At 37.3% G+C, this 23151-nt stretch overlaps 1 protein-coding gene across 1 annotated transcript in view; it reads left to right on the forward strand.

The window, feature by feature from the left end:
* The window catches only part of fut8b (fucosyltransferase 8b (alpha (1,6) fucosyltransferase)), a 232348-nt gene that overhangs the window by 109313 nt on the left and 99884 nt on the right, over positions 1–23151 (forward strand). The window contains exon 3 of the mRNA XM_057822895.1: positions 22695–22813. Within this exon, the coding sequence (XP_057678878.1) occupies positions 22695–22813 (119 nt within the window). The remainder of the gene's footprint in view (positions 1–22694; positions 22814–23151) is intronic.

Here is a 23151-nt window from a genome sequence, read left to right on the forward strand (position 1 = left end):
TGAGACAAAAATATCTGCGGTCTGGACATATTTCAGTTTATAATGCCCGTCGAGTACAATAACTGCATGCAAGATTTGGGCCTGAAAGTTTCAAGAGGTGGAATTAAATTGGCGACTTTCAATACTTCGAACCGGATAAAACATTTGAAGACGAAACGTGAACGAACACAAAGAGTTTGAGGCTACAACAGCAGCAACTGCTACCAAGAGAAAGCTCAGCTCACTTCAACTACTTTACTTTTATTGTCTTTTACTGAAAGGAATGCCACAGTAATTTGAGACCTGTTTCAATAGTAAGGTTGCCACCTTTCAGAAATAAAAATAACGGACGCCCCCTCTTGCGCCCAAAGCCGTACAGGTGACAAAAAAAGCAAGCAGGCAATGCATAGAAATGTATCTATTTAAATATGTATTCTGCATTAGTTCAATACGGAACGTAACTTTAATTCCCAATTTGGAACGATTCCTTATTTCAAAGGGTGGGTGGCAAGCCTATTACAAAGTGCTGTTGAAGTAAGCAAAGCTAAGCTAAGTGGCCAATTGTGTGTTGCTGCTGGTGCACAGAGAGGGAGGCTAATAGAGAGACAGGATGCTGTGGTCAATTATTTTTATTTATAATTTCATGAAAGTTGCACTGTTTGCCCTTTGAGAGACAAAACTCAGGGTTTAAAAAGTTTATTCATTATTCATTCATTGTATTTTTGCTTTCTTACTGTTGGTCTAGTAATTATACATGTTTTAATTTCACGAATTTAGCACTATGTTGGCCTTTGAGAGCCAAAGGTTCATTTAACTATTGTCACCCATACCAGGTATGCAATAAAAAGTAGTGTTGCACCGATACCTTTGTTTGGCCCCGATACCGATACCTGGCTGTGCAGTATCGGCCGATACCGATACTATACCGATACCACCCCGTTTATATATATATATATATATATATATATATATATATATATATATATATATTTTTTTTTTTTTTTTTTCCCCCAAAGAGCTACATAATTGGATGTGAAATCATTGCTATCAAGGCTTTGTCAGGCTGTTGCTTACCTTTGCAAAATCGGAAAAAGACTAGTACAAAGTGAATAGTCTACTAAACCCTAGTAGACAATAGTTGAATAAACCTTTGGCTCTCAAAGGCCAAAATAGTGCTACATTTATGAAATTAATAAAACATGTTTAATGCAAGCCCAACAGTAAGAAAGTAAAAATAAATTCATAATAATAAACTCAGAATGAACTGAATAAACCTTTTTAAACCTCTCAAAGGCCAAACAGTGCAACTTTCATGATATCATTGGCACATTCTGCTGCTGGTTAGATTGTGTCTTGTTGCTGGGCTGGTCATGGGGGCTTTCCTGACGTCGCACCTGAATCCAATCTCATCAGCGCAGGATTTGAGCACGGTTGATCTCAAAGGTATTTTGCCTTGCTGATCGCCATTTGACATCTCGCACTATAGTCTCACTACATTTGCTTGTTACGCCCCTGCATTTGTTTTTTTTCTGTTAGTGTGTTGCTCTCGTTTGTAACCCTATACCCTGTGCAGGTATCTGAATGTTTTTATTTTGGCTTTTTGGCTCGCTGCCTATCGTCTTAGTTAACTTTCGAGTTTGTAGTATTGAGCTCCGTCGACCTGCTGTCACGGACTCCTTTTGTTATTTCTTCTATCCCGCGATCGCGTGTTATTTTTTGTTTGCAATCATTAAGCCCTTGTACATATCCCCCGCTTGTTGTCTGCTTCGAGTTCCCACCTTGTTTCCGCATTTGCGGACGCTAACAAATATAAGTATTAATAATTGACCACAGCATCCCGTCTCTCTATTAGCCTCCTTTTTTCCTTATTTCTATTTCTGAAAGGTGGCAACCCTACTTTGGAAACAGTTCCCAAATTACTGCGGCATTTCTTTCACTGAAACACAATAAAAGTAAAGTAGACGTAGTGAACTGACCAGAGATTGTTGCTCCGGTCCAGCGCCCTTCTTCTGGATACCACTCCTCCTCTTGCACGCTCAAACTCGTTGTGTTCGTTCACATTTCGTCTTCAAATGTTTTATCAGGTTTGAGGTATTGAAATTGGCCAATTTAACTCCACATCTTGAAACTTTCAGGCCGCAAATCTTGCATACAGTCATTGATTTTAATCGACGGGATTTCTATTTTGAAATACTTCCCGACCGCCGCCATTACTCCTGGTTTGTGTTTCCTCCATATGAAAAAGCTGCCTTGTGATTGGTTAGGAGTGGCTATTGGCCCGCTCTCATTGGTCTGGAGCAGGCCAATAGCGATAGCTGCTTGATGTTCACGTGTCATCACACAACACAGAGACAGAGTGTAGTGAGCGCCAGGAGGAAAAAAAAAAAAAGGCTGCGGTCAAATGTTATAATATTGGACCGGTAAATGCTATCGGCGCCGTCTTTGTTGGTACTCGGCGATACCGATACCACCATTTCGGGCTGGATCGGCGCCCCCTACCGATACCAGTATCGGTATAGGTGCATCTTTAATAAAAAGTTCTACTTTTTTCACTTTGTGCAGTATCGGCCGATACTGCACAGCCAGGTATCTGTATAGGTGCAACACAACTAATAATCGGTATATGTATCGGTCCTGAAAAACATATATCGGTCGATCTCTAATTCATACTGTGAGAAACTGTCATTGACCCATTACGACTTGAGCTCATTTGTTTATGTGGATTATTAGTAAATTTTGCAACCCCACGAAATGCTTCAAAACTTGAGCTACCCTGGGCAACTAATTATTGTGCTACTGATGCAGCATTTTGTGTTATATAAGGCTCTTGATTTAAAAAAAAGGAAAGGACAATTGAATTAATCAGTCAATGCTTTAAATTAGTATCACCTGGCTGGCCTCTGGTTATTCAGGCCATTAGTGAGTTCAAGGCACAGCGCCAACCTCCCAATGAGCCAGTAACATTAATGAGAGGTGAGCAGGGGGTCGAACTTCTCTATCCATCAGGCTCCGCCCTCTCTACAGCTGCCACTCACCTCAGACACTGAGCCACAGCTCAAGTGGACCCAGTGACACTCGTCGGGCCTGATTGTGAGACATCGGTGAGAGCGTAGGGTGACAGTGACAGCTTGGTTGAGCGATGAGCTCTTGATTGATCCCTGGCCATGCCAGCAGTGGGATGGGGGGCACACAGAGGTGATGCAGAGGGGACGAACAGATGGATGCTGTGAGGACAAGTGATGGACGATCTGGCCAAAAGATCATAACACTTTCCATGTTGTCATCGACTCTTTTAAAGTACTACTTAAGTGCAAAAGTGGATTTGGGCTCCTGGATTCCCTGTGGTGTGGCTTATTTTGAGCCACACTGCTAATAAAGATTGACACTATAAACGCAGTTAGTATCTAAAAAGTCTCCTGCCTTAATGCACTTCTGTATTTCTCCTGTTATACCACCCTTTTTGAATAGCTCCCCAATGCAAGAGAGACATAAACATCCAGCGTGCCCTGTACATTGGGAAAATTGGTTTTCCATGCCTCAGTGGGATTTTCTTTTTAAAATTGTTGACCCATCAATTACCCTCTCTGTCAATGTGCTCTTGTGGTTTTGTCAATTCGTTTCCAGTCGCAATGGCCCCGCCACCAATCAGTTTAAGCATATACGGTGCCTGCTGAGGTTTCACTGTGTGACTCATCTAGAGTTCAGCCAATCTTGCGGCTATAGTGGCATTTATTTTTTTAAAATATATATATATATTGGGGGGTGGTTTGATTCTGACTTAAATTTTCAGTGAACATCATCTGTAGTAGGCTGAAATAGCTCAGATTCTCATAGTAGTGTGTATGCAAACAGCTTTGGGGCTTTTAAACATGACAGGTTCAATAATTGCTTGCTGTAGTTATATAATCAGTTCTGTTCAGCAAGACAGAGTGCACCGAAATGTTTGTTAGCCTTTGAACGCACAGGACTGGGATGAGAAATTTTGCAGGAAATTGATTAATAATCTTGAGCTATGGTGCAATATATTTAGACTATTGGTTTTTGAGATTAAAACAATTGGCTGCTGAAGATTACAAATTCTTGTGGTCGAAATACACTACTATCGTACCAATCAATATTTCAGGAATCTGTGAGTCGTATCAATTGTTGAACCATATTTCAAATCCCCTTAACTTATGTAGACTGGGGTGGGTAAGTGAAGAATGTATTAGAACTAAAGATGCACGATAATATCGGTTACCGATAATTATCGGCCGATATGACATCATACCGATAATACAGATTTAAAAAAAAAAAAAAATCAACCGATAATGCAGTCCGATAATTATATACTTCAGTAAGCCTCCAAATGTGCGCAATCTATGCAATTTTGTCCAATTCTGCGCTGGCGCCTCAACCCGTCCTAAAGGCATTTTTGTGCAATTAAGTATGTTCTTTGTAAGTATGATTAATATTAATTAATATACATCGTTTAGATCTTGAAATGTACTATTTGTTCACATTTGGTGTGGAAAACGTAGCGATAAATTCTATTATAGCACAGTAACATTTGCTCTTGTGTATAATTTACAATTGTATGTATATATGTTTTGATTGTTGATGTTATCAGCTGGATGGTGGAGGAAGTTATTGGTTATCAGTATCCGTTGAAAAATGCATTATCGTGCATAGGGATGGGAATCGAAATCCGATTCCAATTCGGAACCGGTTCCTAGTGTTTCAAGGCCTCGACATCACAATGAAAAAGCCTTAACGATCCCTTTAACGAGTATGGAAGACGCATGTTGCGTCGTGACTGTCTTGTTGTCCAAACGCATCAAACGAGCATGGCGCCAAGAACCACCCGCGCCAAAGTTTGGCTACACTTCACCAGGAAAGAGGGTGAAAATGAAAGGTTACAATGGTTTAGCATGAAGCACGAGCACTGCAGCCGTAAACATAAAAATGACAGCACGTAGGTTCAAACGCTCGAAAGTGTGTCTTCACTTCACGAGGAAAAATTACAACAAAACGACTTGCAATCATTGCAAGGTGGAGATAACTGCATCGGGAGGGAAGGTGGAGATAACTGCACCGGGGGGAATAGACTCCACTGTCCTCACCGAGACAGCTATACAGATAGCTAAACTCCGAAATGACGATACAGAAGACGTTGGTATAATTTGCTGACTTTATTCAACCATCACTTGAAGAGTGAAACTAAAAATAGAAATGAAACAAATAAATTTCGTCCCCAATAACAAACAGGTTTGCATCAACGTAAATCAGCGATGATTAGCTGCTAATTCAGTAATAACAAAACAGTTAGCATGCATTCGCTAGCATTAGCACATCGTTCAAACCACTACACAACTGGATTTAAGTGTCCGATCGTGAGTGGAAACATACAACAACAACACAAAAGATGATACATACAGGCGTTGCCTCTGTAGATATTTTACAAGCATTAACAAAGAACGTAGGGTCGTAGCAGTGCTTCCCTCTCTCACTAACTTGCTCACTCGCTTGGATGCGGCATTCCTTCTTCTTCGCGTGTAAGCGCGTTCTTCTTCGCGTGAGGACGCGCAAGGGCGCCCCCACTTGAGCATGTAAGCACCATAAAAACTAAAAGGCATGCATTTCAATATACTGGTAAATAATACACTTTAACAGGGGTCCCCAAACTACGGCCCGCAGGCCGAATAGGCCCCCCCCCGACATTTGGTCCGGCCCCCTGAACAATACCAGAGAGCATTTTGAATATATATTTTTTTCCTCAATAGTGTCATTTATTTTCTGGCCTTTTTCTCTGAAGATATCAGAGAGGGTTATTTAGTTATTATCTATTTGATTAATAGTGTTATTATCATTAATTATTATTATATTATATGATTATTTTTATTTTATTTACTTTTGTTCCGTGAAATATCCAGAAAGGGTTATTTGATTGTGGCTTTCTGAAAAACAATAATTTTTTTTACTAACGGCAGACCAACGACCTATATGCCAATATATACCAATATTTTTTATTTCCATTAGGAAAATGTTTCAGTAAAATGTTAAACATTCTTGTGCATTTGCCACTTATTGCCACAGTTAATATTGAGGTTTTGGGCCTCTTTTGACCTTGTTGTGAGTTTGTAAGGTTGTGACTTCTGATTAAACAAACTCGATGCCAATCAAAACGTTTGTTCTTCTTTTTCCCCAAATTAGAATCGATAAGAGAATCGATAAAGAATCGAATCATAAAGCAATATCGATAATGGAATCGGAATCGTAAAAATCCTATCAATTCCCATCCCTAATCGTGCATCACTAATTAAAACAGAGTAGGGCTGCTGCTTTTGATTATTTTGGTAGTCGATTAATCCAGCAATTAGTTAGTTTGAATGATTGAGTGATCGGATTAGAAACATTTAAGACGTTTTAGAATACATTTTTGGAGATGTAAAACGAAGGCTTACTAAGATTGCACTTTCAAAAGAGCATTCAATGTGAATACAAAATAAAATTCCTAAGTGTTTCTTCAAAATATGCAGAGTTGCACGTTCATTTAAAAATAAATTAAAATACCTGAGTTTAGCCTCAAATGGTACAAAAAAGTAATGATATATATGAGATTCTACGTACAACGAAAAAACAATTGGCTAACTTGCATTGGAAAAGTCTAGCTAGCCTAAAAAAAAAACTATTAGCTTAAGAAAAAATTACCTTATTTTGGTCTTTATAGGTAACAGCTGGATTCAGCCATGTTAAAGGAATTATGTCATATTAACTGTTGCCAGTAGAGTGCAGTGTATCCACCCAAATCAATAAAACAAAATGCAAACACTTTCAAAACAAACCATTACAACGCTACTCTAATTAAACGAATACTCGAAGCAGCAAAATTTCAAACTTTTTTCTGTAATCAAATTACTCGAATTAATCAAATATTGCAGCACCAAAGCAAAGAATATTCAATCATTATTTAACCTCTGTTCATCCAGCATAACATTTGCCTACCAGACAAAAAATTCTGCTGCCTCAAAATGTGAAAGTGTCAGTGATGCCCAGGCCTGTTCAACAAATGTCAACACACACTGGATCCATTGTGGTGGCTGCGTTCTCTGTTATGAAGGCATCCATTCAAATCTGGTGGTAATAAGCCATTGCTGTGTAAAAATCAAGAATGCCCCATTCAGAATCAATTTACTCTGGATTAAAGCCATTAAGATTGTGGTCACATTTTGGATACGGCAAAGGAAGAAGATATGTTGTACCAAGATAACTGATTCGACACAATCTTGATTCGCAACGCACCCGTCTACTTAAGTGCATAAATTATCCAACCAGTGTTTGCTAGAAGCACTGGCATGTAATAATCATTTTACTTTTCATGCACTTCAAAGCAAATATGAATTTTTTGCCGGGTTTCTTGGGAAAACCAGAGTTTTTACTCATTTACTGTGTTTACTTAAGTAGCTCTTTCCTGCATTCCTGTGTTTCATTAGCTTGACTTATTGGAGTCAAGTGGTTTGGGTGGGTTTTCCCACTAAAAGAAAAGATTGACTGGATTCATCTTTCCCCTTTATGTCCATTCTAGGAGAAACTCTTCCAATGTACATCTATCCTATTAGCTACATAGTTTAGTGACGCTAACCGGTTTCTTTCAGATAGAAAATACAAACGATAAAACACGTTTTAATTAAATTGGGCAGAGGAAGGCCAATAAACAGGATCTAAACTCAATACTAAAGCCACAGATCTTATCAGGGAGCTTTCCTTTGATTACAATACATGCCAGATGCATTTGCGAAAGGGGTTTTCCTGGATTCTAAATCTATTATTTTTGTCAGTTATGTACACCTCTTACATACAAACAATGTATATGTTTTCATTTCAATTGTTTTTCATATCCTGAACTAGGCCTGCACTCTATATCGTTTGTATATCGCCATTGCGATGTGCGCAGGCGCAATAGTCCTATCTCAGGATGTGCGATTATTATTATTTTTGAACACGTAAACTTTTGGTTTGCTTCATAAAAGCAGCAAGTGTGCCAAGACATGGCTTCCTGTATCCATTTTATATACAGCAATCTTCATCATTTCACAGATAAACCCCCTTAGCCTGGATTAAACGGTATTAACCCTTTAATAATGGATGTGTCGGAGGCGACCCATTTATGCATATCATATTTGAAGCCTTGTCACACTGTAATTATGTCACCCACGTGCCAGTGGTTGGTCTCATTTGAAAGTGCAGAAGTTGAGGTCCACACCTGATTTTCCTTGAAGTCTATCAACCAAGTAAAACGGGAGATAATGTCCTTTGAGCTTTATTGCCCACATAAATAAACATTAAAACGCTGCATGGACCATGCATTTATGTCCATGTTTCCATCATTTCTTGTCCTTTTTCAAAACCGAAAGGACCACAAAAAAACAACAGATCCCGGGAGCCATTGTGAGGTCGAAGGAGGGACGTAATGTGAACATTTTTAATAAATTGCCGAGCGAGGCGCCACCTAAGGAGAGGGAGGCGAGTTAGTAGCGAGCGACGGCCGGTTGGATTGAGCGAGCGACTTTGAATCGTGCGGAATCAATCGAAAACTGAATTTAGTGCAAGGCAATGCATTATTTCTTCAACGTCTACTGTGTAAAACCTGCTTTGACCATAGTATGTAGAAAGAACAAAAACACAGATGACCATATCTGCTGTTTCTGTTTAATTATTTAATATAAAACTATTCAGACTCATTTTTATGTTGTTGTTTATCCTAACAAGTTGAAAAAATAAGATCAAGCTTCAAAACGTTTCGTTGAGCGTGTTTGGTTGTCAATGGGGCATCAATATTATAAATTTTGACAAAATTTTTTTTTTTTGTCTTTTTGGGTCCAAATTGTTGATTAAAATTGGTCAGTGACGAAAACAACAGTTTGGACATGAAGGTTATGGTGTCCTGAAAAAAGGGACCCAATCAGGCCATTGTGAACATTTTTTTTTCTTTGAAATATAAAGGCAACATCTATGGCAAGCAAATTCGGACAAAATGGGCCCAGGTGTTAAAGGGTTAAATGAGTACAATCATATGTCGTGGTTTTGCAATTTTTTTTTTTCTTTCTGCACTTTCAGTTCTTAATTAATAATAAATAAATAAATACAATTAAACTAAATTGAAGCACCTTAATAATGCAAAAATAAAAAAATTACAGAAACTAAGATAAAATGTTTATAATGAAGAATATAATATATTGTTCAGAAATACAAGGGGGGAAACTGAGGAAAAACAATCTGATAAAATACTGAATGCAAGACACGAATACAAAAACATGGTGAGTCTAATAAAGTCTTCCCAAACGGAGCTATTCAAATCATCTGGTGAAAATTCTTCTAGTTTTAATATCGCAATATAATATCGCAATATATCGCAACCCCCCCGAAAATCGCAATGATAGTTTTTTCCAATATCCTTCAGGCCTATCCTGAACATTATGCACTATACTGTATATTCAACTGCATAGAGTAGCAGGCGTCGAGTTTGACAAATACAATAACATAATAATATATTACTGTCAATACAAATGTATTGGCCTATTACATGTATCATAATCAACATGCAGTGCTATATTTGTATTATTTTTTTTATTGCAGCTGTCTTGAAGGTTTCTAACCTGCTGTTCATGTTTATATTTAAACCTTTTAGTTACCAATTACAGGTGGAACATGTATATTATGGAGACCTTATTATACGTAATGTGTAAATCTGCATTGGCCACACACAGTTGTTCACTTAGCAACACTATCCCTGTTATAAGGTCAAAGATTATCAACTATTAGAATGATAATAATACTGAATTAATTTAAAACAATTAAATGAAAAATTAAGCATGTGTTGCTCTTTGCCTTGTGACAATTTATTTTTATGCCGCTCTGCAGAAGAGTTCACCCTTCTTTGTTTTGAAACTAGTATACTGGTCGGCACTGTCATAAACCAAGGACCCCCTGCAATTCATTTTTAAACTGTATTGCCTGTCAACCACTATCTTCAGGTTTGCAACCACGCATGGTTTTCAAGATGAGCATATATTTTTCACCTTGGATTTCAACTGGCTTTGGTTGTGCGGGGGTTAACATATTGTCACAAGCGGTGTGCCAATACATCGATTATTAGATTCATCGAGATTCGACATGTGATGATTTGATTACGATTCATAAATGTTTAAAACCGATGATTTTTATGACTTAATGACAGCCGCTGATAGCGGAACGAAATTCAAAACACGTCTGCCACCCTGACACCTTAAGGCACGCACAAGGAGAAGATGGCGGAAGTTACTGAGTGAGAGATTTACTCCTGTACAAAAGACTCGAAAATCAATTTGTGTATGAGGCAAGCTCCGGGTGGTCTCGCATTGTGCGCAAGTTATTTTTTAGAGCAAGGGGAAGAGAGACAGTTCGCTGCTACTTGCCTTTCAGTTCTCCAGCGGTAGTTTTAAGTTATGTTAATTGAAAAATGTCCTGAGTGTGTTGCTAAGTTCCATGTGCGTCTATAAGAGGTGAGTACATGAACCCTCTTATACTGTTTAGCCTTTGTTGTTGTTTTTGTTTTTGGGATATTAACAACCCTTTAACACCTAAGCCTATTTTGGCCGAATTTGCATGCATTTGATGTTGCCTTTATATTTCAAAGAAAAAGATGTTTACAATGGCCACGTTGGGTCCCTTTTTTCAGGACACCTTGAACTTCATTTCTAAACTGTTGTTTTCTTCACTGACTAATTATAATCCACAATTTGGACCCAAAAAGACAAAAAAAAATCCCAAAATCTTTTTTCAAAATTTGTAATGTTGATGTCCCATTGACAACCAAACATGCTCGACCAACCGTTTTGAAGCTTGATAATATTTATTCAACTTGTTACGATAAACATCCAATAGAAAAAAATAAGATTGAATAGTTTTATGTTTGACAATTCACCACAAACAGCAGGTATGGTCATAGGCGTTTTTGGCCTTTACACATACTATGGTCAAAACAGGTTATATACAGTGTGAAATAGTGAGAAAAAAGATTATATATATCATCTAACACACAAAGGGTTTGGAAGATATCTCTTTTTTGACGTTAGGTGTTGTACCCATCACCTTATCAAAAGTTTATACGTACATGCAATCAAGCTTCTTGAACACACATCTACATAAAATTGAAAATATTATAGTGAAGAAAAAATAAATATAACATTGAGTATTTTGAAAAATATTGACAAGTAGTTCAGTTCAATTCAAATTTTTCAAGCATGCGACCCAATAAAGTTTTTTTTTTTTTTTTTTTTTTTGTGCACTCAATAAAGCTTCTTCTTGAACAGGTCACGGAGCTGCGTCACACACAACGTCACACAGCCTACTCTTTCACCGTTTGCACGCTGCTGTCACTTCTACTCGCCGAGACGCCGACTCATCCCAAGAAAACAACGACAAATACGGCTCCTTCTTCCTTGAGTTAATGAAATAATGCATTAGCTTACGCTAAATGTAGTTTTAGATTCATTCTGCACGTTTCAAAGTTGCTCGCTCAAACCAACCGGCAGTTGCTTGCTTCGCATGCCTCCCTTTCAATAGTTTGCGCCTCGCTCGGAAATTTATTAAAAATGATCACATTCAGTTCGTTGTTCTTGACATCACAATGGCTCTTGGGATATGTAGTCTTTTGTGCTGCTTTCGGTTTTGAAAAAGAAATGATGGAAATATGGAGATGGATACATGGTCCATGCAGCGTTTTGATACATATTTATGAGTGCAATAAAACTATAAAACTCAAATGACATTATCTCCCGTTTTTCTTGGCCGATTGACTTCAAATAAAAACTGGTGTGGACATCAACTTCCGCACTTTCAAATGACACCAACCAGCGGCACGTGGGTGACATAATTACAGCGTGACAAAGCTTCAAAGACGATATGCGTAAACGCGTCGCTGCCGACACGTTTGGTGTTAAAGGGTTAACAGTTAGCGCTTAGCGCTAAGCTAATTAGCGAATTCAATAACGTGTATTTCCATTTCCATTTATGCTTTGTTTGTTGGTGTACAAAAGTTACTCCATATGCAGAACATGAAAAACCTAGCCTGGTACAACAGACTCACCGCTGTTCCAGCTATTGAGTCTGGCCACCATTCAGCGGATAAAATTTCCAGGGCGGAGCAAGCCAGCAAACAAACAGCGGAGTGGACCAATCAGCGACGGGTGGACGTGACGTTAGTAAAGCGACAAGGGCAGGACGAGGGACTTGCGCGCGGAAGTAAACATACGAGGAGAGCGAAGTTTATTCAACATGGCTAGCGCGAGACAGACTGTTGTCATAGACTTGTGTCGATGTGTTTTTGGTAATTTAAAACTGATTTTGCCGTGGATTGGAACATATTCTCGGATCTCCTGTTCACCATCTGTGTTGTTGTGGAGACGACTTCCGACGCGGAAGAGTGACGTTGCTCGTTATGAACACGTCACGCAAATAAATCTGATTGGATGGTTGATTTTGTCCGTGCTCGAGAGGCCGTTAATGGGCTGGGTCCCAGACTATTCTTGCAGTGTGTGAAAAATACAGGGAGAACAGTCTGGCTGTGCCAGGCAATGTAAAACCAGGATTAAGTACAGGGGTAACACTACAAACATCCGAAATAGTACAGAAATCTGTGAAAAGAAAGTATATTGGTTAAAAGAAGTCATATTTCTAAAGGCACTTTGTTTTTTTTTTCCCAGAAAATGTGGAATTGATTCCACCTGTGTAAATTGTATTGTTGAGAGAAATAAGTACTACCTTTGAAACAGCTAATGTTTTTGCACCTTCTTGTGAAATAGAGCACCTTAAAGTCAGCTTTTTGTTGCATAGGCATGTTTCCATTGTTCCTGCTTGATCATTAGGTGATTGGGAAAAAAACATAAAGGGCATAAATTTGTTTGGCTGCTTTAATTGATGAACACTGACAAATCTACCTTGCTTTAAAAGTGTGAAGTAGCCACAAAGTAAGAAAAAAGAAATCCTGAAAGGTAGGGGGATAGGATGCATCGAAAATTGTTTTCATCGTTAATTCTGTGAAGAAAATAATAATAATCGAATTGTAGCACCCTGAATCGTAATGGAATTGAATCGTGGGGTGCCTTAGATGGCACACCCCTAAATGTCACTCAATTGCCTGGTTGATTCCCCTATTCACCAACACCTTGTAATTAACTTGCAAACATACTGGGTGTGCTGTAGTCCCTGCCATGACCCTGAATGCCCGGATAAATGGATTTAAACAATACAGTCATCTGCTCCAGCGTTCCAAGTTCTGTCTTGCTCTCAACACCATATGAGACGGGTACAAACGTACCATAGCAGATGTTTCCAGGTCCTCTAGAGATGCCATCTGGGATCATTTGGGCAAGGTGTTTTCTCTTTCTCATGTCTGTTTGCAGGTTAAATTGCCGCTGTTTATTTAATGGGATGTTTGCAGTCTATTTGCCGTGTGCTAGCAAACCTGTCTTTTCTCATTGCTGTGACCTACTTCCTTGGCCTTGGTCAAGTGTGTATCATGTCGCTTTGTAACGGTTTTAGCCTTACTTAAAACCCATGGGAGGTTATGTCACACTGAATGGAGGTCAGCTCTAATGTATGTTTGTTGAGGAGTGTAACTTAATTTAGTGAGGGTAAGGTCTTTGAGAGGACCTACAACTTTGAGCAGACCTGGCTAAGTGGCTTGGACAGGAAATGAATCTAGCTCATATTTCTATGAATATATGTCCCTCAAATGGACACAAAGGGAAGTGAAATATATATCCATATACAGTACGATGTTCTTTTCTTTACGTCAGGTCTATGATGTTACATAATATAGGAGTTGCATGTCATCCTTTTTTTCCCCCAAAGTTTCTTAATGGCTCTGGAGAGCAGCAAGAAGCAAAGTTGTGACTTTAAAGTCTCATCTTCATGCCTGCCAGCGACTGATGTCCGTCACTCAGGGAGCAAATTTAGTTTGCATGGCTTAACGACTCATTAACATAGCCTTTGCAGTACTTCACCAATGCCCCAGTGTATTTTGACACATTTCGTTTTTCTAATAGTTTCCTCTAGAGCGATTGCAGGCATTTTTTTTTCAGCTGTCTGTTTTAAGAAGTACTATAGGACTCAATTGTCTTTACATTGCATAGTTGTTGTCCTTAGAGCTACATCATTAAGCCCCAGAACTTGTTCTGTGGTGGTAACTGCTGAGTCACAACAAATGCTGAATAATTTTCAGCATATTGAAAGTTGACCGTTAAGTTCCACACAAGTCAGGAAAAATGTCTTGCAAAACACTAATGTAGCATAGACTGTCTGCACTGTGACTGTTAACAAATTGTTTCAGCACACCAAGTAGGTTTACAATTGAATAGAACAATCTGGAAAAACAGAAGCTGCAAAAGGAACCCAAAGCAATTGGTAACTTCTGACACGTGAATGTTGTCATGAAAATGAGCAACTGTATGGAAATATTGTGTTTCTACTAGTTATCGTAAAATGTTATCAAGTTCCTTAAGAAGCGCAATGCCTGCAGTGTTACCCGAGACTTTTAACCCCAGAAGAATATCACTTTGGCGGCACTAATACTTGCTAAGTTTTCTTAAAATTTACTCAGCCTGTGTTAACATTTCCTGCACTCCTCTGAATTCACCAGTAGGTAGTGGCACAAATTCCTATTACACCAAAGTCGTGTTAGTAGGATCTCCATACTTTTGACAGGTGTGCATAAAGGATCCACCATAGACTTCACCATCAATTGACAGGCTCGGGGCCGATCTGAAGGGGGCCTATTTTCAAAAACTTAAAATTGAAATGTTTTCACAACCAAAGCCGCTAGCGACCTAAAACCAAAACAGGCACGTCCCTTAAGCATACATGAGTCTCCATGAGCAGCAACATAAAAAAAATTCTGAGTCGTTCCCTAATAAAATCCCAATTTATTATTTTATTGAAGTATAACAAAACTTTAAATGGCTATAAAATTCTCAAATTTTACGCTAGATGTACCAAAATCACCAAATGCAGAGATACTCACCTATATTTTCAGGCTTAATGGCAATATTTAACATATCTTAAAAAATTTTGCCCAAAATAGCAACTTATTTATTTTTTTTTTTTTTCAAGTTTTCAACAGCTAATAAATCACTAAATTTTCACATCAGAAACGTAATACTTGAGGAAAGCATTCAGAATCATCTCATTTTTACTCAACAAAAGCAAAATTTGCATTTTTCTATATACAATCACAAATTATATAGGTTGAATTCCGCTATTGTGTAGATACAAAATCCAACATGACGGCCGTCACAAAGCAAAGAGCTTTTTAAATTCTTATAAATGCTTAAATCGCGGAATTTCTATAGCTATGAACGTACAACAGTCTAGATTCTTGGTTAAAAGCAAAAAAACGGGCAGTTATCATTCATTTTACATAAATATTTCAAGCAATAGTTACGTTACTGTGTAATCCAACATGGTGGCCTTCACAAAACAAAGACATTGTTAAGTTGAAAATTCTTGGAAATAAATGCTTAAAGTGTGGAATTTGTATAGATATGAACGTAAAACAGTCTAGATTTTTGTTTAAAAGCAAAAAACAGGCAGTTATCGATCATTTTACATAAATATTTCAAGCAAAAGTTACGGTATTGTGTAATCCAACATGGTGGCCATCACAAAACAGTTAAGTTGAAAATGCTTGTAAATAAATGCTTAAATTGGGGAATTTCTATAGATATGAACGTAAAAAAGTCTAGTTTCTTGGTTGAAAGCAAAAAATGGGCAGTTATCATTCATTTTACGTAAATATTTCAAGCAAATGTTACAGAATTGTGTTATCCAATATGGTGGCCGTCATGAAACAGTTTAAGTTGAAAATTCTTGTAAATAAATGTTTAAATCGGGGAATTTCTATAGATATGAACGTAAAACAGTCCAGATTCTTGGTTAAAAGCAAAAAATGGGCAGTTATCATTCATTTTACGAAATCATTTCAAGCCAAAGTTACACTAATTTTATCCATTGATTTTTTTTTTTTTTTTTTTAACAATGTTTCAAAGTGCATACATGGTGCTATTTAACATAATTATTACCTTGAATCCTTGACCAAATCACTCAAGACACTTCTGCTTTCTTGTATGCAGTAAAACCTTCGTCCTTTTTCCACCTAAATCCGGAGCTATAACGCAGCGTGTCTTCTAGTTTATCACAGTGAAAGCCAACTCAACGTTTTCCTGGGTTGGCCCCCTACGGGAAGGCGTAGCGCAATATCTGTGGGAGCTGTCTTGTCAACTGATGGCGGAGTCTATGGATGCACATAATCAAATTAGCAAACAATTCCTTGCTATTTATTGTGTAACATTGATTGCTGATTGTGTCTTAAATCAAGATATGCAAAATATATTGAGTGTTGATTCATTCTGACTACAAGTAGTTTTCCGGTTGAAAGAAGACAATAGTTACGTACCTCTCTGGGAATGCCTGCAAGGCAGTATTATTTTGTCAACCCTGCCACTGAAACATGAGGTCAGAACATCCAGGAAGAGATTTTCCCAAAAATACATCATTATTTCTTTCAACATTGCCTGTATGTATTCAAATACCTAAGCCTTAGTATCATGTATTTTCATGGGAATATTTGAGTGTCAATTTGAAAGAATGACATTTAAAAAAAAAAAAAAAAAAACAGCTACTCACCACATTAAAAAATAACAAGCCTATTCATTCATCCCATCTTGTTGTCATGTGTCACATTAGAATTTGTCAATCAACTGTCCTCAATTCACTGCACCTTTTTCTCAGGCTTGGCTATGAATGGGAGCTCCTCTTTCATGATACTGCATTGAACTGGATAACCGTTTCTTTGTCGTCATCCCCATCCATCCATTGAAAAGAAGTCAGTTGGGATTTAATATTTTGGCTCTTGCGTCAGTCCCTGCAGTTTTTGTTTTCACTGTTCTAAGAAAAAAATGATTTTCCACCGTGTAGGCAACACATTCAAATGCAATACACAGCGGCAGAGCATGTTTGATGTATTGTGATCAAGGTTACCGCTATGGTGGTTCAAAGTACAATTTGAGACCACGTCAGTCACTCAACAGCAACTTCGCCTCATTTTACATTTAACAGTTAACTGCGGTAGACTTCTTTGTTTGTATAATCCCTGCAGGTTTTGTTTCCACATTTGTTTTTTAAACTGTATATGTGGTAATACATTTCAAATGCAATTCATTGATGTAGTATTATTGTGGTGGTGCCATGGTTGTTCAAAGTAAAATATGACCACGTCAGTCAGCGCTTTTTGTAACATCTTTGTCGCCTCATTTTACATGTTAACAGTTAACTGCTTTGTATAGTCCCCAAATGGTTGGCAATGCCATTTTCAGACAGCATGGTTTATTTATTTCTTTTATTTTATCACTCAGTTTCAGCCCCCCATGGAGCTTTTCAGAGGAAAAGCATTTTGTCCACCCGCCTTTGTCGACTCAATGTTTTGGTCATTATTTATTTTGTTTCAAGTTGTCCTTTGAATACATCAGCTACAAAGTAAAAGAAAATCTTCTCATTTCGTTGTCAGATTTGTTTCATCCTCGCATTCCTGATATGCTATCTGACAAATACTGTACATGGAAGTCCAATATCTTATTTGATGGACTATCAAGTAACCAAATCCCCTGACCGGATTCTGCTTCTTTTGTCACATTACAAATATGGTGATGTCAATTTTTAGGAACCTACTGCGTTTTTTTGAAACTTGTATCCTTCTTTGCGCAACTTGATGTGTTTGTGCAGCGTGAAAAGTAATTTTTTTGCAGTGTGCTAAGTAAGTGCATAGTGACCGGCAGCTGTCAGGCTCTGTTGTTAAATAAGTAATCAATTTATGTATAATAATATAATTTATTTTCATTCTTCTTAATCGTGTTACTAAGCTGGAACTAAATTTATCTTATCAAGCATTTAACACCTAAGCAAATTTTGGCCGAGTTTGCAAGCCTTTGGTTTTGCCTTCATATTTCAAAGAAAACATTGTTCACAATGGCCAGGTTGAGTCCCTTTGTTCAGGACACCATGACCTCCATGTCCAAACTGTTGTTTTCTTCACTGACCAATTATAATCAACATTTTGAACCCAAAAGGACAAAAAAAATCCCAAAATATTTTTTCAAAATGTGTAATGATGATGTCCCATTGACAACCAAACATGCTCGACCAACTGTTTTGAAACTTAATAATATTTATTCAACTTGTTAGGATAAACATTCAATAAAAAAAAATTAGACCGAAGTTTTATGTTACTACGAAAGTTAACTCCTGCGTGTTTAGTCGAGGCATGCGAAATTTCCGATTCTTAGATTATTGGCGATTCGGTCGTGGAAGATTCGAGAACGATTCACAAACATCCAAATTCCGATTATTGAATTATACCAGGTAAAGCGGAAAACAAAACACAGCGCGGTCTTCAGGACGCAATGTGGAACGGACCGAGAGTAAATATCATGTTCAACTCATGCCGCTAAATACAAATAAATAAATAAATAAATAATAATACCTGACTGCCCGTCAGCCGCTACAAACAGCGCCCAGTTGGTAGCTACAAACATATGGCAATATACAGCTATGGTAGATATCACATATATCTAGAACTAGATGTGAAATGACAGACGACGGCCGTGTTAGATCATATACCAAGAATTTTTTTATAAAAAAAAAAAAAAAAAAAATCGGCAAAATCTTGACTTGAATCTATCTTTAAATGATAAAACAGTTTTAAAACCTTAACATCAAAAGTAGACAGAAGGGAAATTATGGAATAATAAGAGCAATTTTAACAACTTTAACGGTTGATTCACAACATTAAATTAATTGAATGTAGTTTAAAGCTGCCGATACTGAATGGGGACTTGAGTATTTTATTTACTGTTTTTAACGGTTAACTTGATACTGAAATAGTAGTTTGTTTAGCCTGAGAGGACTTTTGAACAATTTTGGAACTAGTGTACGAAAAATTAAGAGCCTCTGAATCATAATTGTAATCGAATCGTTAGGTGCCCAAAGATTCCCACCTCTTGTGTTTAGTGTGTCTAGGGGTGGTAAAACGTGTTTGTTTTTTCTCCCTGGCAACTGTCTGTGTTGAGAAAGAGTGTGTATAATGTAAACATGATACGAGTCATACACACGTGCTTTTTATGGAAAATAATTCTATTATTTTTGTTGTAATGGTTATAATGTTGAGCCGTGGCTGTGGGTTTAGGCTCACCCAAAGGACTGCATTTATTTTAATTTTGAATATTTCAGTTATTTATTTATTTATTTTAAATTTTAAAGTTTAACATATTTATATTCCAATTTTAAAAGTAAAAATCCTGTACAATGGAAAAACTTTTTTTTTAACTCAGATATATAAAAGTAACACATTTTAGAGCTGTAATTGCAATACCGTGAAAACGTGATATTTTGTCTTAAGGTTATCATACCGTCAGAATCTCTTACCAGCATATGCCTAATTACAAAAGACTTGTCTTTCAGTGTATACAACTATACAGTAGGTATCAATAAGCCAGATTTTCAAGGGTTTTTGGGTGGTGTCTATTTTGTCAGCAGTTTTACCTCTCTCAGGTATTGAGTTCGACTACACTCATCACTGAACAGGCCGACTGACTGAAAGTGCTCCTGTAAAGACCAACTATAAACTCACTTCTGACAAAGCCTTGGGTAACACGCTCAGCGCTGTTTCATTGGCTTATGAACTGATGAAAGCCATATCATGCTATTCTTTATAGATCAAATTTAGGTCAGCAAACATGTGAAGACCATCTCAGTCTAAAAGGCTTACTTTTTAAAAATTGCAGTGACAGTGCCTAGGTTTTTTTTTTCCATAACGAGTTTATATAAACATTCCAGAGGTTTTTGGCACTATGACCAGCCTGTGGTAAATTTGTTGGACAATACTGTCGATGTAGTAACTGTAAGTACATTGTTGCGGCTGAAGAGTACTGCACAAGGTCCTAAGCAAAAAACAAAAACCTCCTGTGTTCCCTGACCACGATAATAGTACAACTGCAGCCACCACAAATAACAGTCTTGCTGACAAATTCAATAATTACTTTGTCTCTATTGGTAGTAATATATCTAGTAAAATCAGTCAGCCTCAAGATGCCTCCTTTAGAGATTATTTATCAGGTAACTACCTGGGCTCCTTCTTCCTGAATCCAGCTACCGATGATGAAGTTTATAAAATAATCATGAATATGAAGAATTCAAATTCAGCTGCAGCAGATGAGATTTCCAATAAAATTCTGAAAAGCATTTCCAACATTATTACTGGACCTCTTACCCACTGTATCAATCTGTCTCTACTTTCTGGAGTGGTGCCTCAAACAGCAAAAATTGCACGAATCACACCAATTTTTTAAATCTGGAGATAAAAATGAGCTGAGCAATTACCGACCAATATCTATTCTGCCTACCCTTTCTAAGGTATTGAAAAGAGTAGTTTACAACAAACTAAATAATTACCTAGACAAGGCAAACATCATTGTACCATTGCAGTATGGATTTAGAAAGAAAAATAGTACATAAATGGCAGTACTTGATCTAACGGAAAAAATCCACGATACAATTGACAAAGGGGACTACGGAGTCGGCATTTTTTTGGACCTATCCAAAGCATTTGACACCATTAAGACCGATATACTAATTAAAAAACTACAACATCATGGGATTAGAGGCCTAGCGCTAGAATAGTTCCGTAGCTATCTATCTGGAAGACATCAGTATGTCAACATTAATAATTCAGAATCATCATTCAAACTCATCAATCATGGAGTCCCCCAGGGCTCCATTTTAGGGCCGCTCCTTTTCATCCTGTACATTAATGACTTTGTTAATTCCTCATCCGTTTTTCATAAAGTACTATTTGCTGATGATACAAATTTATTCTTTTCCCATAAACATCCCTCTACACTTGAGCAAATCATAAATAGTGAACTAAAGAAAATAGACACATGGTTCAAATGTAATAAACTCTCTCTAAATATCAATAAAACAAATTACATTGTGTTTCGCTCCTATAAAAAACAGCCCATCAAACAAATTTGTTTAAACATAAATGGAGAAACCATTGAAAGAGTCTGCTCTACAAAATTCCTGGGGATCCATATTGATGAGTACCTTAATTTTAAAAAACACATCGATGAGCTCTCAAATAAACTGTCGAAATATGCTGCTGTTTTTTAAACTGCGACATTATATCCCACTATCTGCACTTCTCACCCTGTATAAATCTTTTTTTGAACCACATCTACAATATTGTAATATCATATGGTGCAACACATTTCCGACCTATCTAAAAAAGCTTGAAACACTGCAGAAAAAAGTAATACGTGCCATAACATGGTCCGGGTTCAATGCTCCAACTAAATTAATATTTCACCATCACCACCTTCTGAAACTGAAAGTACACAACTACTTTCAAAATGCTTGCATAATGTATCAGGTCATCCATAAACTAAACCATAAATTAAGTGATTTCATCCCAATCTATACTCCTCAGCAAACATATACAACCAGAAGAAAAAATTACATCACAGGAAAAAACAGAAGGCTAAAGTCTACAAGCTTTGGCATTGTGTGCAGAGGACCACAGATCTGGAATGAACTGGACGAAACAATTAAAATGTCACACTCCATCTCTATTTTTAAGAAAAAACTGAAAACTCATCTCCTTGCCATGTACTGTATGCTTAATATGCTGTCTTTGAATAACATTCTTAAGGTATCACATGTCAAATCCGATGTAATCAGAATTTTGAAATGTCCCATAGTTAATTGTATGTATGTGTATGGATGTGTGTATATGTGTGTTGTTTGACTGGGCCCCTACTAAAAGCTTTAAATAGCTTATTCGGAGTGTCCCTTTCATGCATCTTGTCAGATGAACTGATTGTATATATGACCATGTTCTTGTGTGTACCATGATACGATGTGTGAATAAACTAAACTAAACTAAGTTGACATTGCCTTTCGGATTGCATGAAAACTCGTTTTAACATTTTTTTGTGTGTGTATGTGCATTTAAAAGTTTAGAGGGGTAAATTTACGGTAATCTGTCAAAGATTTAGTTCAATTGATGTTCATCCTCTAAATTCACATGAAATAGGGCTATCTTTGACTTGATATGTGCTCATGTCTTCAACGCCTCTCCCTTTGAGTTATTGAGAAATTTGATCGTGTTGTAGTCAGCTTTCTTAGTTCCTGGACATATTGTGTCACCATGTTCAAGAAGAAAAAACAATCGCATTGAATTCAAACCACCTTGGTTAACTGTGCTAACTCAAATTGATATAAAACCTTTCTTCTAAATGTCATTATTGGATTGCCTTTGTAGAACGGAGAGAAATAACAAATAAAAAAAATACTGTGGGACCCATTAACCTTTACAATTTGGATCAGTGCTGGCACCTCCACAAATTGAAAAGAGGGGGAAAAAATAACCTACTGCCCTGGTGACAATGAAAGTAATCATTGCATTTAGTGCTACACTATCTGTGGTTAATTTTAATTATAACGTGTCTGTTTTATCTTTATTGTTTGTCATTGTGGGTGTAAAAAAAAAGCACTGTTTCATTGTTCCTGCTGAAGAAACACTGTATGCTGCTGACATAACTGCCTCTTATATAGTATATCTCTCCCTATCCTCTCTTTTCCACCAGGGTACCAGAGGGTCAAGCAGAGGTTGGCTCCTTGGCTGCGGGGAGACTGCGCTCGCTGGAAGATCAGCTGACCCGAGCCAAGCAGAAGATCCACACTTTCCAGAAGCTAACAGGAGATGGTAAGCAGCAAATTTCCATCCTCTGGTCATTTGGCACACAGTAAAATTTGAAATAAAGGGCTTAATCTTGAAATTTCAATCAAAAAGTCAAACACAATCATTTCCAATATGTTCAGATTTTAAAACAGTTTATGTGCTTGTGAAGTAAATGTATTCATTACATAACAATTACTAATAAAAAAAAAAAAAAAAAACTGTCATTACAACTACAAACCATTAATTTTATGGGTAACCACTATGAGCAGGAATTACCATTTAGATCTGATGTCATCCTTTCTTCCAAAAGTTGAGCTAACTCAATGGTCTGTGAAGTCAACCATAACATATATTTGACCATC

This window comes from Corythoichthys intestinalis, chromosome 19 (genome assembly GCF_030265065.1).
Source record: "Corythoichthys intestinalis isolate RoL2023-P3 chromosome 19, ASM3026506v1, whole genome shotgun sequence".
NCBI lineage: Eukaryota > Metazoa > Chordata > Actinopteri > Syngnathiformes > Syngnathidae > Corythoichthys > Corythoichthys intestinalis.